The sequence below is a fragment of the Bos indicus genome, chromosome 17 (assembly GCF_029378745.1).
Source record: "Bos indicus isolate NIAB-ARS_2022 breed Sahiwal x Tharparkar chromosome 17, NIAB-ARS_B.indTharparkar_mat_pri_1.0, whole genome shotgun sequence".
Lineage (NCBI taxonomy): Eukaryota > Metazoa > Chordata > Mammalia > Artiodactyla > Bovidae > Bos > Bos indicus.
The window spans coordinates 71,979,624-71,995,266 of record NC_091776.1 but is presented as its reverse complement, the minus strand read 5'-3'; the positions used below and the strand labels follow the sequence as shown (position 1 = coordinate 71,995,266).

At 56.9% G+C, this 15,643-nt stretch overlaps 1 protein-coding gene across 3 annotated transcripts; it reads right to left on the bottom strand.

Annotated features, from left to right (window-relative positions):
* Positions 1-1,037: 1,037 nt before the first annotated feature.
* Positions 1,038-13,290, bottom strand: YPEL1 (yippee like 1). Of its 3 annotated transcripts, none has more exons than XM_019977724.2 (5): positions 13,136-13,290; positions 3,049-3,326; positions 2,254-2,297; positions 1,866-1,974; positions 1,038-1,328 (listed from the first exon to the last, which is right to left on the bottom strand). In XM_019977724.2, exons 2-5 carry the CDS (start codon positions 3,250-3,252, stop codon positions 1,239-1,241), a joined length of 447 nt encoding a protein of 148 aa, XP_019833283.1. In that variant the 5' UTR covers positions 3,253-3,326; positions 13,136-13,290; the 3' UTR covers positions 1,038-1,238. The 3 variants fall into 3 exon arrangements, with proteins under 3 accessions (XP_019833283.1, XP_019833284.1, XP_070626076.1); XM_019977725.2 differs by lacking the exon at positions 13,136-13,290 and adding an exon at positions 12,635-12,904; XM_070769975.1 differs by lacking the exon at positions 13,136-13,290 and adding an exon at positions 3,991-5,957.
* Positions 13,291-15,643: the final 2,353 nt, after the last annotated feature.

The following is a 15,643-nucleotide window of genomic DNA, read 5'->3' as shown; positions in this document are numbered from 1 at the left end:
CCTTCAAGGGGCTCTGCTGGGAGGCGGCCGGCTGGGCACCCTCGTGGATGACCCAGTACCCGGGGGTGGTCCAGGCTGTGGGTCAGAGGGTGCCCATCGGAAGCTCACCTGATCCTGGAGCACCAGCCGGGGCTCTGGCTCAGGGGAGAGCCCCCCGTCTCCAGTTTGTGGCCGTGGGATTGTGGAACCAGGGTCCTGGGTGTCTCAGGGCCCAGCGAGCACGCTGAAGGCCTCTAGACGCGTCGAGGGGCAGGCCGGGCTCACCGGCCAGAGGGCCTTTTGGCCTCCACTCTCCGCAGACTGGCCAGAAGCCACATGCAGCCCAGCCCTGCAAAGGCCCAGCGCATGGGAACTCGAGCAGAAGCAGGGCAGGCTGGGGCCCCCAAACAACCGGAGTTTACACCTGTCTTGCAGCTGGAACCTTCTGTGGAAAACGTGGAAACAGTGGCAGATCTTAATTTGGAAGTTGATCCTGTTTTGGCGTCTTTCAAATGTAGGAAAAATAATTCTTTTTCTTCAAGTACATCAGAGTAGAAAAAGAAGTCCGCTTTCCCTCGGTCCAGTGTGATCAGCTCAAACTCTGCGGCCAGCCGCTCAGGGCCTGTGCACAGGCCCGGGCCGTGTCTGTGGGCCACTTGCTCACCTGCCTTCTAGATAAAGAAGCTGCTGGCTTCAGTGAACAGGGCGTTCCATTAGACACATTTCTCTTTCTAGCTCATTAAAGGGTTACCCGTGGCGCCTTCTGCTCTTGAACAGGCTAGAGAGCATGCTGGGTGCAGAGACGCACAGCCTTCAGGGAGATTCTGGGCAGAGGACTGGCCTTGGCGGTCTGCGCGCGGAACCGCCAGCGTGGGCCCAAGAGGCAGGGGGAAGTGACCCCCTCCTTTCACTCCAGACACAAGCAGGGCGGGCCCTCCAAAGGCCGCCCTGGGATCCATGGCACTGTTTGGTTTTCCATCAAAACGACAGAACACAGCCAAATTCTACCTTAAAAGCATTGCTTACAAAAGGTACGGACTAGATGGACAAGTCATCAGTCAAGTCTTTCTCTGGATCTTGAGAAATTAGAAACAGCTCATTGAAACATTTCAGAAACAACCATGTGCGTGAAGAGGACACAGCTTGGGGGGCTGCCTCACCCAGGGGGCCGGCCAGGGGGGTCGCCTGCCCTCGGACACGCCCCAGCTCCTTGACGTTGACCGTCTCAGTCACGTTCAAAGGGGAACAGGAAGTCCACTTTACTCCCAGCCATTGTCTTTGATCATGTGAGCGAGCTCGATGATAAATTTTCCTTCTTTATACTTCTGACTGCTTTCAAAGGCGTGCTCCTTGAAGAGAGAGAGAGGTTTCAGAATAGAATCCGTTTCATTTTTCAACTTCTACATGCAGCGAAGAAAGGAAGGACAGGGTCACATCTCCCAGACATGGCCCACGCCGTGCAGCCCGGGGCCGAGGAGGGGCTGCTGTGCCAGGGGTCAGGCGTTGGCAGGAGCTACAGTGTCAGCTGTGCGGCTGAGCATGGGCTCAGCAGGGCAGTTCAGAAGGGATGGTGAGCAGGAGCCTCCTTCCTGGGGCTCGGGGTCACAAGTGGTGGAAAGGAGCGGGGGGTGGGGCGGGGCACTTCCCCGCCCTCCCACGATGGGCCCAGGAGGGTCCTGGGGTGGGGGCTGAGCACCCAGATGAAACGGCTGTGAGCATGACCGCAGGGTCACGTCCACAGGCCTCTGCCCGTGCCCAGCCAATGATCACCTGCGAGGCAGGCGCAGCCTCCCTGCCCCCCTGGCCTGTGGCCCCGCCTTGATGGTCGGCACCCGTCCTGTTTCCGGCCCGCTATCTCCACGGTCAGGCGGACCCCGGGGACTCACATATTTCCACCCGAGCGTGGTCTTGCAGTTCTCGCAGTAGATGTCGGCCACGGCGTGCAGGCCGGTGAGCAGGACTCGCTCCTCCGCAGGGCCGCAGCCCACATTCACCCTGCGGGGAGGAGGCACTGGCACCCTTGCAGGGCCAAGCCCGCTTTTCCACCCGCCGGCTGCCCCCGGGACCCAGGGGTGTCCTCCCTGACTCCCCAGCTGTCCCTTGCCCCTCAGAAGAGAAGGCACAATTTCTGGCTTCCCCCCCAAGAACCCAGGACGCTGCGAGGAGGCACCCAGAGTTCGCTGTTTCCATGGAAACCAAGATGGACCCCAGCTGGGGGCACCCCACCCCCTGGCCTCTCAGAATAGCTGGCGCGGCCCTGGCCCTGGTACTCACACTGAGTTGAAGAGGTAGGCTCGCCCCTGACTTCCCTGGAAGGACTGCAGAGAAGGAAGAGGTGTCAGAGGGCCAGCCGCGGTCAGGGCTGAGTGATGGGAGCCCTGCCCTGGGAGAGTGGAGGCACCCCCGAAGACCCGGACAGGCGCGGAGGGGCCGCCGGGCAGAGCGCCCATGAGCCTGTGCCCGGGACAGTGTGTGCCAGCCTCCAGCAGATGTGGGGGGCACGGGGTTCCCGTTCTCACATGGGAACTGTGAGAAAACCATGGCCCCAGGCGGCCCCTTTCTGGGACGAAAGCTCGTAGCACGCTCACTCATTCCAGGACGGCCAAGGAGGCAGAAGAGGGCATCTGTGTGTCTCCAACCTCCGGCCAATCCCAACTGCATGGCCACAGGACCTGGAGGGGGCACTGGACGGGGACTTGTCACCCCAGTTGCCAGGCTCAAGGGACCAAGTGGGACGACAGGCCTCAAAAGTAACCAGAAACGAAACGGATCAGAACCTTCTTTTGGTTCTTGCCTATCACCCAGGAACAAGCTCCTGGCCCTGGAAGCCAAGCGGCCCGCAGCCCAGGCCTCGGTTTGCACAGGTGGACGGTGTGTGTGCAAACCCAGCCACCAGCCCCCTGGACCCGCCACTGGGCAGTGCCACAGCCAAGCCCACAGCGCAGCCGCACACACTCACACGACTTCCCACAGCCCGCCCACGAGGCTGCAGACGCTCAAGGTCAGCACACCTGGGAGAGTCCATACTCCTCTCCTCATAGGCCCCTGATTTCGTGAGCAGACACTTGCCTTGGAGATCAGCTCGTCGTGATTGGCCAGGTGGGCCCTGCAGTGGACACAGCTGTAGGTTCGGTGGCAGTTGGGCAGATACGCTTGGAAAGTTTTAGACTTGGTCATCTTCACCATCGCGGGGCACTCCTGGCTCAGCTCAGGGCTGGCGCGGGAGGAGCTGCAGCTCTGCTGGGCTCTCCAACAGAAGAAGCGCTGGAACATGCACGCCAGAGCCGTTGTCGTTCAGAGGGCGTGTGGCTCCGTCCACACAGCTTGGCTGAGAGAAACGCCACAACCTGTCAACACACGGCAGAGGGTCACGGAGAGAGAGAGGACGTGCCTGGCTTAGGACGCCTGTTGCAAAGACGAGGGAGAGCGCAGGCCTAGACGTCACAGATCTAATTCTTTACGAGAAATTGTACATAACAAGAAGGTTAATACCCGACCGTGGACCCTAACTCTCCATTTAGTTGGGAGTGGCTGGTGAACCACTTTCACACATAAATAATTTGAGAAAACAGTAGCTCAAATACGTCTTTTGTCCTCTGGCTTTAGGGCACGTGGAAGAGATAGCAGCCAACAAACTTCCCATCGGAGAGACGCCAGGAGCACTGGGCCCGTCCTGCCCCGAGTAACGGAACTCGTCAGTGGCTCCAAGCACCATGACGTCTGTGCATGTGTGGTGGGTCCCGTACTGGTCTCTAGGAAATTACCTATCAATCCAGAAATACACCCTCATGCACAGTCCCGTGATTTTCAACAAGGGTGCCAAGACCATTCCGCGTGGAAAGGGCAGAGCCCTTCCAACAAATGTGCCGGGAAAACGAGACAGGCCTGTGACAGGAATGATGCCACGCACAGTGGCGCACTCGGGCCAGGCCTGAGCGCAGACTGCAGCTGGCGCCTCTTAGGAGAAAGCGCAGTGAACGCTGCATGACGCCGGACCTAGCGGCGACTCACTGGATCTGACACCAGGAGCACAGATGTGCCTGAGGACCCCGGAAGGAGACTCGAGAGGAGATGCGGAGTTGCCAGGACTCGAGGACACAGTGCAGACTGATCACCAGCAGACCCGAGGAGGGTGAAGGAGAAGGAAGCCACGCCGCATCACTCAGTACGGAGGCTGCAGAGCACTGAAGAAAAGCAGGGATGTCTGAGAAGCCTCCCGAAGGGAAGGGAAGGCCACCTTTCACCAGAGCAACTTCCCCAGTCAGTCAGCAGAAGGCGGAGGCAGTGGGGAGGCACCCCAAGGCCCTGAAGGGGAACCCCGTTCTCCCGGGACTCTGCAGCGGGAATGTCACCACGGACCACGGGACGTGTCATTTGCAGACGAGCAGCTTGACTTCCGGAAAGCATTACTGGAGGAGATTCAGGGATGTGCTTCAGACAGAAATGAGAGAACGAAACAAAGCCCACTCGGGTCTCGACTTGAGACCTCAAGGAGGCAGGATGCTGAGTAAAGAAGAGGCTGAGTGCACAGGCGGGCAGGGCAGCCCACCTCCGGAGCGCTGCGCCGTGCTCAGGATGCGTGAGCAAGAGAGCAAGGCGGAGGCGCGGGCGGAGCAGCATCCCAAAAGCAGCTTCGCGTGTGGACTAAAGGGACGCTCTGCTAAATGAAGGGTAAATGTGCCTTAAACATCTGTCCCAACAAAAAGAGCAGGTGCGTCGCTTCCAAACGTGTAAAGGGAGGTGACGAAGGGAGGGAGCGGGCCGGGGGAAGAGCAAGAAGCCTAACGAAGGAAGATTGAAACCCAGGCATTCCAGTGCGTAGGTGAAACGTAAGTGGACTCACGTTAGAGTTGAAGGTTTCACACTAGACAGAAAACACGCTTTATCTCGATGCTGCTTCCAAGACACACACCTTAAATTAAGGCTCAGAGCGGACGAAAGGAGAAGCAAGAGGCTGGGCGGCAGCAGCAAGACCTGTGGCCCTGATTACTCGCTGACGCTCGCGGTTCCCACAAAGACGGAACGACAGAGAAAAGCAAGTCGGAGCCGCAGTGGTGGCTCCTCACACCCGTCAGAAGGGCCGTCCAAAAGACCACAGACAGCAAAGGCTGCGGAGGGTGTGCACAAGACGGGCTCCTGGCGCTGCTGCTGGGAGTGCGCACTGGTGCAGCCACTGGGGAGAGCAGCGTGGGGGTTTCAGTTACCACACAACCAACCTAGCGAGCCCACTTATCTGGAGGAAACATTCAAGAGGGTACACGCAGCCCAGCGTTCATATCAGCACCGCTCAAAAGAGCCAAGAATGGAAGCAGCTGAGTGTCCACTGACAGGAGTGGATGAAGGCACCGTGGGGTGTTTGTGTACACACACACACATGTACACACACACACATGTACACACACGTGCACACACATGTACACACACACATGTACACACACACACATGTACACACACGCACGCACACGCTTCATAATAATGCCATTGGCAGCAGCGTGGACTGACCTAGAGATCATCACGTTAAGCGAAGTTAGACAGATATCATCAGGTGCCACTTACACGTGGGATCCAAAAACTGACACAAGTCAACTGATTCACGAAACAGAAACCAACTGAGGAAACAGACTCACGGTTCCCAAAGGGGAGAGGCAGGCAGGGGAGGGAAAAGCTAGGACTTTGGGCTTAACACACACACACTGCTATATGTGAAGCGGTCAACATGGACGTCTGCTGTGCGGCGCAGGGAGCTCCGCCAAATGCTCCGTGACAACCCATACGGGAGAGTCTGCAGGAGTGAAGGCACACTGCATCGCTGCTGCGCGCCGGACAGACACGGCGCTGACACCAACCACATCGCAAGGAAGATGAACGAAAAAGTTAAAGCAGCAAATGGATAGAAAAAGTACTAAAATAATGAAAACTATTACATATGTTTGTATTTCCCTTAAATAATAACATTTAATGGAAAAACTTGATGTTCAAGCTGGTTTTAGAAAAGGCAGAGGAACCAGAGATCAAATTGCCAACATCCGCTGGATCATGGAAAAAGCAAGAGAGTTCCAGAAAAACATCTATTTCTGCTTTATTGACTATGCCAAAGCCTTTGACTGTGTGGATCACAATCAACTGTGGAAAATTCTGAAAGAGATGGGAATACCAGACCACCTGATCTGCCTCTTGAGAAATCTGTATGCAGGTCAGGAAGCAACAGTTAGAACTGGACATGGAACAACAGGCTGGTTCCAAATAGGAAAAGGAGTACGTCAAGGCTGTATATTGTCACCCTGCTTATTTAACTTATATGCAGAGTACATTATGAGAAATGCTGGACTGGAAGAAGCACAAGCTGGAATCAAGATTGCCAGGAGAAATATCAATAACCTGAGATATGCAGATGACACCACCCTTATGGCAGAAAGTGAAGAGGAACTCAAAAGCCTCTTGATGAAAGTGAAAGTGGAGAGTGAAGAAGTTGGCTTAAAGCTCAACATTCAGAAAACAAAGATGATGGCATCCGGTCCAACACTTCATGTCAAATAGATGGGGAAACAGTGCAAACAGTGGCTGACTTTATTTTTCTGGGCTCCAAAATCACTGCAGATGGTGACTGCAGCCATGAAATTAAAAGATGCTTACTCCTTGGAAGGAAAGTTATGACCAACCTAGATAGCATATTCAAAAGCAGAGACATTGCCAACAAAGATCCGTCTAGTCAAGGCTATGGTTTTTCCTGTGGTCATGTATGGATGTGAGAGTTGGACTGTGAAGAAGGCTGAGCGCCCAAGAATTGATGCTTTTGAACTGTGGTGTTGAGGAAGACTCTTGAGAGTCCCTTGGACTGCAAGGAGGTCCAACCAGTCCATTCTGAAGGAGATCAGCCCTGGGATTTCTTTGGAAGGAATGATGCTGAAGCTGAAACTCCAGTACTTTGGCCACCTGATGCGAAGAGTTGACTCATTGGAAAAGACCCTGATGCTGGGAGGGATTGGGGGCAGGAGGAGAAGGGGACGCCAGAGGATGAGATGGCTGGATGGCATCACTGACTTGATGGACGTGAGTCTGGGTGAACTCCGGGAGTTGGTGATGGACAGGGAGGCCTGGCGTGCTGCGATTCATGGGTTCGCAAAGAGTCAGACACGACTGAGTGACTGAACTGAACTGATCTGAATGGAAAAACTTCCATTAGATAAAACAGCAGGGAGATAAGTAGCAAGTATAAATCTTGTTACTTCCTAACAGTCTCAAAATACGTAAGTCAAAAGTTGGAACAACTTTGAGATAAATTTGTAATCAAAATAGGACCATGGTTGTATATAATCTTTGGCATGCTGCATATAACCACATAAGCATACAGTGTACTCCACTGCACTCTTCACCAGCTGACAGAGCAAACACAAATGCAGGCAGACACACATTTTGATGAAGCAACTGGAGCTGAAACACATGTAGAAAACCGTCTGAGAACCAGAGACTCCAGCTCATTACTTCACGTGCACATCTACCGAGCACACAGCGCGCCTCAGCACTCAGGGTGGGACTCACGGCGTGCCCTCAGACCTCGGCACAAACCACAAGTCAGTGTGTAACTAGAAGACTTCTCATATGCTTGTAACTTAGGAAATATGCTTCTATATACCCCTGTGACTAAGAATAATGGAAATCAGAAAATATTTTGAACAATAAAACGGGCTTCCCTGATGGCTCAGCTGGTAAAGAATCCACCTGCAATGCGAGAGACCTGGATTCGATCCCTGGGTGGGGAAGATCCCCTGGAGAAGGGAAAGGCTACTCCAGTATTCTGGCCTGGAGAAGTCCATGGACTGTGCAGTCCAAGAGGTCACAAAGAGTCAGGCAGGACTAAGCGACTTCCAAACCATAAAATAATTACCAGAACTTAAGGGGAATGTAGGTTCTTACAGGATGGATATTAGAAGACAGGTGGGATTACTGAGCTAAACACCCATCTTTAAAAACGTCCAGAAGTCACAGGAAAGCAACCCCAAGAAAATATAAGAAAGTAAACAAATAGGGAAAAAAAATTAAGGAAAGAGAAAAGGGAAGCTGGACCCCCTGGAGAGGATCCACGAGGCAGAGGCGCGCCTGTCGGCTCAGCCAGCCCCCGGAGACGCAAACAAGTGTGAGACTCGGCACAGGTGCTGCGGTCGGCTCAAGTCAACAGAGGTGAAGGCCTGAACCACACTATGATTCCTGGAAAAAAGCTTAAAAATATGACTCCAGAAGAACTAGAAAAGCTGAATAATCCTGTCAACACAAATCAAGTCACTGGTAAAAATTCTCCTCCTCCAATACACACCCTGGTAGCAAAGAACGTCCCTGGAGAAGTCGACTGCACCTCCAGAGAGGGCTCGTTCCAACCTGCTGAGAACGCTTCCCGGGAAGAGAAAGAGGAAGCACCTTCCCACCATTTCACGTGGCTACCTGACCTCAAACCCCTGTCTGGGGGTCCGCACTTTCACTGCTGGGGCTCAGGTTCCGTCCGTGGTTGGGGAACAGACCTCGCAAGTCCTGCGGCAGAGCCAGAAAAGAAAAACAAGAACGGAATCCACTAAGCTTCTTCAAAGAAACCAAGATGCAAACATCCTATGCAATACTGACCGGACGGGACCCAGCACTACAGCTGGGGGTCTCATCACAAGAACGCAAGGCGACTTAACATTGGAAACATTTACCACAGTTGTTCCATTTATCTGAATGGATGGAAAAAAGTTTGGAAAAATTTAACATCCATTCACAATTTAAAAAACATTCCATGCAAACTAAGATTGTGAAGAGAACTGTTTTGAGGCATGGACCAAAACATCATACACAATGTTACAAGTTGGAAAGTGTCCTTTGAGATGCGGACTAAACCAGGAGGCCTCTACACCCTCATGCAGCCTCCCAGGAGCCCCAGCCAGCTCCACAAGGCCAGGAGAAAAGCCTCCTAAGTGAAACCATGCTGGCACACAGCAGTGTAACAACAGAGTATCTGTGAGCAGACTCAAGACCCGAAACACCTTGTACACAATTCTGAGGGGTAAAAACACAGCCCTACATCCATAAAGAAGGCTGAGCGCCAAAGAATTGATGCTTTTGAACTGTGGTGTTGGAGAACACTCTTGAGAGTCCCTTGGACTGCAAGGAGATCCAACCAGTCCATTCTGAAGGAGATAAGTCCTGAATATTCATTGGAAGGACTGATGCTGAAGCTGAAACTGCAATACTTCGGCCACCTGACGCGAACAGCTGACTCATTTGAAAAGACTCTGATGCTGATTGAAGGCGGGAGGAGAAGGGGACGCCAGAGGATGAGATGGCTGGATGGCATCACCGACTTGATGGGCATGAGTTTGAGTGAACTCCGGGAGTTGGTGATGGACAGGGAGGCCTGGCGTGCTGCGGTCCATGGAGTCGCAGTCAGACACGACTGAGCGCCTGAACTGAACATCCATGGGGAGCTACACCATGACCAGGACTGGAGATTCCGTGAATATGAATCTTCCTCAAAGTCACTGTTGAATACAATTCAAGTCACAGCATAGGAAGCACTGTACACACGGCATAGGAAACGTGTGTGTGTCCACCTGCGAGTGCAAATGAGCCAGGGAGCCGGCGGGACAGAGAGATCGGGTCTGGAAGTGTCTGCGGGGGACGGAGGCTTCCTTGACCCTCTCAGGGTCCCTGGTGGGGTCTGAAAAGGAAGCAGTAACCGGAGTGGGAAGCATTTACACCTTTCAGACCAGGACTCGGTCGGTTTGAGAAGAACTAACAGGGCGGGAAGGGTTTGGGCTGGGGTGGTCCAGGAGGAGGACCCCCAGTGGCCCCCCTGCTCGGGCTCGCCACGCCTCCTGCTGTCTCTCAGACTCCTCCAGCTCACGGTGCCCAGGAAGCTTCGGGCTACACCGGGCGGTGTGTCCTGGGGTGGGGGGCCGGCTGGTCGGCGGGGGGGGCGGGGCGGGCATACCAGCCTCAACCAGGAAGGAAAGCGTTCCCTGCCTGCAGGCCCCAAATCCATCTCCATGTCTTCACCTGAGTCTTCTCTGTATTTAAAGGAGCCTTAAATGTGGTACCTTCTCTTTTAGCCCTGGTGGCTCAACTTCAGAGCCCTGGGCCCCTTTCGAGGCAGAAGCACCAGTGACCTGGGCAGAGACCACCGGACGGCCTTCACCAAGCCCTGCCTTTAAACAGGCGACTGCACGGCAGCCCACCCGTCTTCTTGCCTGGAGAATCCCAAGGGCAGAGGTGCCTGGCCGGCTGCAGTCCACGGGGCCGCACAGAGTCGGACACGACTGAGCAACTTTTGCTTTTCCCTCTTAGAACGGGGACACCCCTCATTTCTAACTCCGAGTGACCTCTAACAGGGCAGGGCTGTTTAAGTGGCATCTTGGGGACTTCCCTGGTGTCCCAGGGGTTAGGACTCGGCGCCTCCACTGCAGGGGCAAGGGTTCAGTCCCTGACGGGGTAACGAAGACCCTGCCCCTGGTACAGCCAAGCAGACAGGGTGATGGCTTGCCAAGGCTTTTCTGTTTCTTTGAATTTCTCCCGGTGTAGATCGCCTCCCGCATACTGCCAGCCCCCCGGAGGCCCCTTCCCCTGGAGCGCCAGGCCCCGTCCATCCTCGGTGCCCACGGTCACCCTTCAAAGGCCGGCGTGCCTCCAGCCCACGTGTTCTGCCATCTGTCCTGCCCTCCCTCCTCGCTGACCCCTGGGGAACCCAGCGGAGCAGGGGCCCAGCCTGGATCTTGGTCACAGAGAAGCGTGTTGTGATTTAACTGGGATTTTGGGCTGGGCATCCCCGAGGCCCACTTCTCCAGCCACCAGTACAGCGCACTCTTCGAGGAGACCTGCTGACAGGTCAGGACCCATCTTAGCACTTGAAGAGCAAACACACCACCGGCCTCACTGCTGTGGCTGCTGTGTCCCTGGGTTTGGGGAGCAGCCACCATCCTCCTAAGATGCTAGTGTGGGGTAAGTTTTTAGAGCAAAAATAACATTCTGGATTCCAGAAGTTTTCCTCCTAAAATAAGCATGGATATTTATTTTGAGAACGTGAATCAGGCCCATGTCCATATGGTGCTTCACCATTCGGAAGACAAACCTGAGAACCAGAACCCCAAGCGAGCGGCTGACTCCCGGGAGGGTGTGGGCTCCGGCCCCTCTGGCCCATCGTGGGTTTGTGAGTCCTCCCGGCCCCGCCCTGCCCACCTGCCTGCTGAGCAGTGCGCTGGCACCCAGCCTTTCTTTTCTAAGAGCCTCTGATACAATGTTTTAATTTCTCCCCCTAGTAACTAAGAGTCCTTGGGTGCCTCCTAGCAGAAGTCGCCCACTTGCTGCTCAGAAGGGAAGACACAGGCAGGGATGCCTCTCTTCAGCTCCAAGAGGGAGAGGAGGAAAGACGCTGGGACGCTTGGCCATTTTAGGAGCCTCGTGCTCATTGAAACACCAAGCACCCCTTTTGTCGAGGAAGGGATGGGAAAACCAGAGACGCAGAGAGGAGCCAGAACGGGGCTGGTGCTCAGCAGAGGCTGTGCAGCTGAGGGTTGGGGGTGGGGGGACTCAGACGGACCAAGACTGAACAAAGCCACATGAGGGGAAGCTGGGGGGCCTCAAGCCAAATTGCTACCCGACCTGTAAAATGGGCCCAGGCGCCCCGAGAATAGCTCCGGGCGTCAGGTAGGCTGCGCGGTGGCCAAGGGCTGTGTCCATGCCTAACAGCGCCCACGGGGATCCCTGGTCCTGAGGCCGCCTGGGTGTGGACACGGCCTGACTCCATGGCCAGCGACAGGCCCAGTGTTGCAGTCACCGCAGGGGTGTCACCCAGCGCCCAACTGGACCAAACCCTCCCCACTGTCCTCCCTGGAGCCTCAGCCTCCAGGGACCCGGCGTCCAGCGCTTGCTCCGTCCTCCCCTCTCTCCACACTCTCCCCACTCCTGCAGGTTTTGCTGATCAGCCAATCTAACCCCTTTCTAAAAAGTTAAAACCAAACGACTCTGGATAAAGTGTCAGAGATGAGGAGGAGAACTTCCACTGCTTCTTCATATTTGAAACTACCTTCCCTCATCAGTTTTTCAGGGAGGAAGAGACTCCCGCGCAGCAAGTCCTCGTGGGCATCCACCTCGCCCCCCGCCCCAGGATCCTGGCGGGCCCTGACAAGGCAGGGAGGGATCAAAGGCTCTCTACATAAAGAGCTTTATAAAGGCATGTACTTTTACCAGTTTTTAATTTTGGCAAGCACACAGGCCCACGCTGGGCGGCAGTGGGCACGCTGGGTAGAGCGCAGGCTGGGACGGGCTGGACTACCTTTGCAACTCTTGTGTAAACATAAAAGTTGTTCCAAAGTAAGCTGATTTCAACTCAAAAAGACTCAAACAGATTGGTAATCAAGATCACTCAGTGCCCAGTGCTAGGTGGTTACAGCCCTGCTAAGACGGGGCTGCCCCTGGGCCTGGCCAAGGCTCCCCCCACGGAGAAGACACCTGGCCCCTAAGATACAAGGGGGAGGCGGCGGGAGGGGCCCAAGCTGGCCTATGTCAGACCAGAGGCCGAAGCAGGGTCGCAAAGCTCAACACCGGGAACGGGCCAGCTGCTGCCGGGGGCGGGGCTCGGCCGGCGTGTCCACCTCCGGGGAGCAGAGGGGCCGCCTGCTCAGGGCCGCACCTGAGAGCCATCCCCGGAGGCGGAAAGAACGTTCTTGGCGCAGAACAACAGGTTGAGGTGTGTGTACGCTTCCACAGAAAGAAGGCACGTAGCGGCTCAGAAAAGGCCGGGGGTGGGGCCGTGGTCCACCTAGCACGGAACCGGGCCCAGTCCCACCCAGAACGGGCCAGACCTGGACTCGGCGCCGCCCGGGGCTCGGGGCTCCGGCAGCGAGCCCCGAAGCCCGACGGGCACGATTCGTTTGGGCCTCGCCCTGCACAAGGGCCCTTCGGTGCAAACGCGGGGGCCTCTTTTGTCCCCACCGCCCCCCCCCGCCCCAGCCGCGACCCTGCCTCCGGGGAAGAAGCCTGTTTACCCCCGGGCGGGCGGCTGCACCCGCACCTTCTCCGCGGCGGGGCGGGGTCGGAGGCGGCGCGCCCGCCCCGAGTCCCGGGCCGCGCCGAGCCCGGCGGCCCCCGCCCGCGGCCGACGCCGCTGGTCCCCGGGGCCCGCCCTACTCACGGCCGCCCACCGCTCCGCGCCCCGGCCCGCAGCGCCCATCGGCCCGGCCTCGCTCAGCGCGGGCGCGGGTCTCCGGCGGCCCCGGAGCGGCCCGGGACGCGCTGCGGCCGTTGGCGCCCCGGCCGCCCGCGAGGCATCCCCGCCGCCGCCCGCGGGCCGCCTGCCCTTTGTTTTGGAGCCACGGCCCCGCCGCGCCGCCGTTAACGGCCTCGGAGGTAGGCGCCCGCCAATCAGCGCGCGCCCCCGCCCAGGGCCCGCCCCGCGCCCCGCCCCGCGCGCCCCGCCCAGAGCACCGCCCGCTCCCCATCGGTCAGGCAGGGCGGGGCGCACGTGTCGCGGCGCGCGCCGCACGCCCATTGGCCGGCCCTGCCAGCTGGGCCTCGGAGCCAGCCAGTGAGGGCCGAGGAGCGCGGGGGCGGGGCCGCCGGGGCGGGGCGGGGCCGGCGAGGAGCGCGGGGGCGGGGTCGGCGGGGCGGGCGGGGTCGGCGGGGCGGGGCGGGGTCGGCGGGGCGGGGCGGGGCGGGGTCGGCGGGGCGGGGCGGGGTCGGCGGGGCGGGGCGGGGTCGGCGGGGCGGGGCGGGGCGGGGGACGGCGAGGAGCGCGGGGGCGGGGTCGGCGGGGCGGGCGGGGTGGGCGGGGCGGGGGACGGCGAGGAGCGCGGGGCCGGGGCCAGCAAGGCGGGGCGGGGCTGTCAAGGAGCGCGGGGGCGGGGCCGGCGGGGCTGCCGAAGAGCGCGGGGGCGGGGCCGGCGAGGAGCGCGGGGGCGGGGACTGGCGGGGGCGGGGCGGGGCGGGGCCGGCTCCAGGAGGTGTGCGGCGCGCAGGCGCGGGTTCTCCGGGACTGGGCGCTGGGCTCGCAGGGGTTTCCGGCGGTCGGAGCCAGGCGCTGGGCGCACTGCGTCCTCCGTTTCTCCTCGGGATGCACGCGCAGGTCGGCCCAGGGCACGTCGGCTCACAGGGCCGGGGGTCGGCGGACAGGGCGCGAGCCGGGCGACCTGGCCCGACCCCCCTCGGAGACCTCGTCCCCTGGTGGGTCCTCAGCGTCGCCTTCCTGCCCCACTCTAGGCATCCTGGGAACTGCTGACCTGAGCGCCTCGGATGCAGACATGACCCGACGGGGAGCCCCGCACAGCCCGCCGCCGACCCGCGGCTGCACTCCGTCCTACAGGCTTGCCCATAGGTCACTGTGTGGATCCCAGGGCCCTTCTTCCTAGACTGGTGTTGAAATCCCATCAGCACCACCCGCGTGGTTGAGGTCACAGCATAGAATCCCTTTCTAGACAAAGTATTGTGAAATCAACTGGGCCTTAGAAAGCATCACTACGAACAAAGCTAGTGGAGATGATGGAATTCCAGTTGAGCTGTTTCAAATCCTAAAAGATGATGCTGTGAAAGTGCTGCACTCAATATGCCAGCAAACTTGGAAAACTCAGCTGCAGCCACAGGACTGGAAAAGGTCAGTTTTCATTCCAATCCCAAAGAAAGGCAATGCCAAAGAATGCTCAAACTACCGCACAATTGCACTCATCTCACACGCTAGTAAAGTAACGCTCAAAAGCCCTCAAGCCAGGCTTCAGCAGTAGGTGAACCAAGAACTTCCAGATGTTTAAGCTGGATTTAGAAGAGGCAGAGGAATCAGAGATCAAATTGCCAACATCTGCTGGATTATCAAAAAAGTAAGAGAGTTCCAGAAAAACATCTATTTCTGCTTTATTGACTATGCCAAAGCCTTTGACTGTGTGGATCACAATAAACTGTGGAAAATTCTGAAAGAGATGGGAATACCAGACCACCTGACCTGTCTCCTCAGAAATCTGTATGCAGGTCAGGAAGCAACAGTTAGAACTGGACATGGAACAACAGACTGGTTCCAAACGGGGAAAGGGGTAAGTCAAGGCTGTATATTGTCACCCTGCTTATTTAACTTATATGCAGTGTACATCATGTGAAATGCCAGGCTGGATGAAGCACAAGCTGGAATCAAGATTGCCGGAAGAGATATCAATAACCTCAGATATGCAGATGACACCACCCTTATGGCAGAAAGTGAAGAGGAACTGAAAAGCCTCTTGATGAAAGTGAAAGAGGAGAGTGAAAAAGCTGACTTTAAACTCAACATTAAAAAAGCAAAGATCATGGCATATGGTCCCATCACTTCATGGCAAATAGATGAGGAAACAATGGAAACAGTGACAGACTGTTTTCTTGGGCTCCCAAATTGCTGCAGATGGTAGCTGCAGCCATGAAATTAAAAGATGCTTGCTTTTTGGAAGAAAAACTATGACAAACCTAAACAGCGTATTAAAAAGCACAGATAGTACTTTGCCGACAAAGGTCCGTATAGTCAAAGCTCTGGTCTTTCCAGTAGTCATGTATGGATGTGAGAGTTGGACCTTACAGAGGGCTGAGTGCCGAAGAATTGTGCTTTCCAGTGGAGCTGGAGAAGGCTCTTGAGAGCCCCTTGGACAGCAAAGAGATCAAACCAGTCCATCCTAAAGGAAATCAACCC

Bases quoted from the DNA above. Each gene is read 5' to 3' on its own strand.
- YPEL1 (XM_019977724.2), bottom strand. From the start codon at position 3,252: ATGTTCCAGCGCTTCTTCTGTTGGAGAGCCCAGCAGAGCTGCAGCTCC. The intron at 2,298-3,048 runs GCAAGTGTCTGC...CCTTCTCTGCAG, and splicing joins ACGACGAGCTGATCTCCAAG to TCCTTCCAGGGAAGTCAGGG. The intron at 1,975-2,253 runs GTGAGTACCAGG...TCCTCCCCGCAG, and splicing joins GCCTACCTCTTCAACTCAGT to GGTGAATGTGGGCTGCGGCC.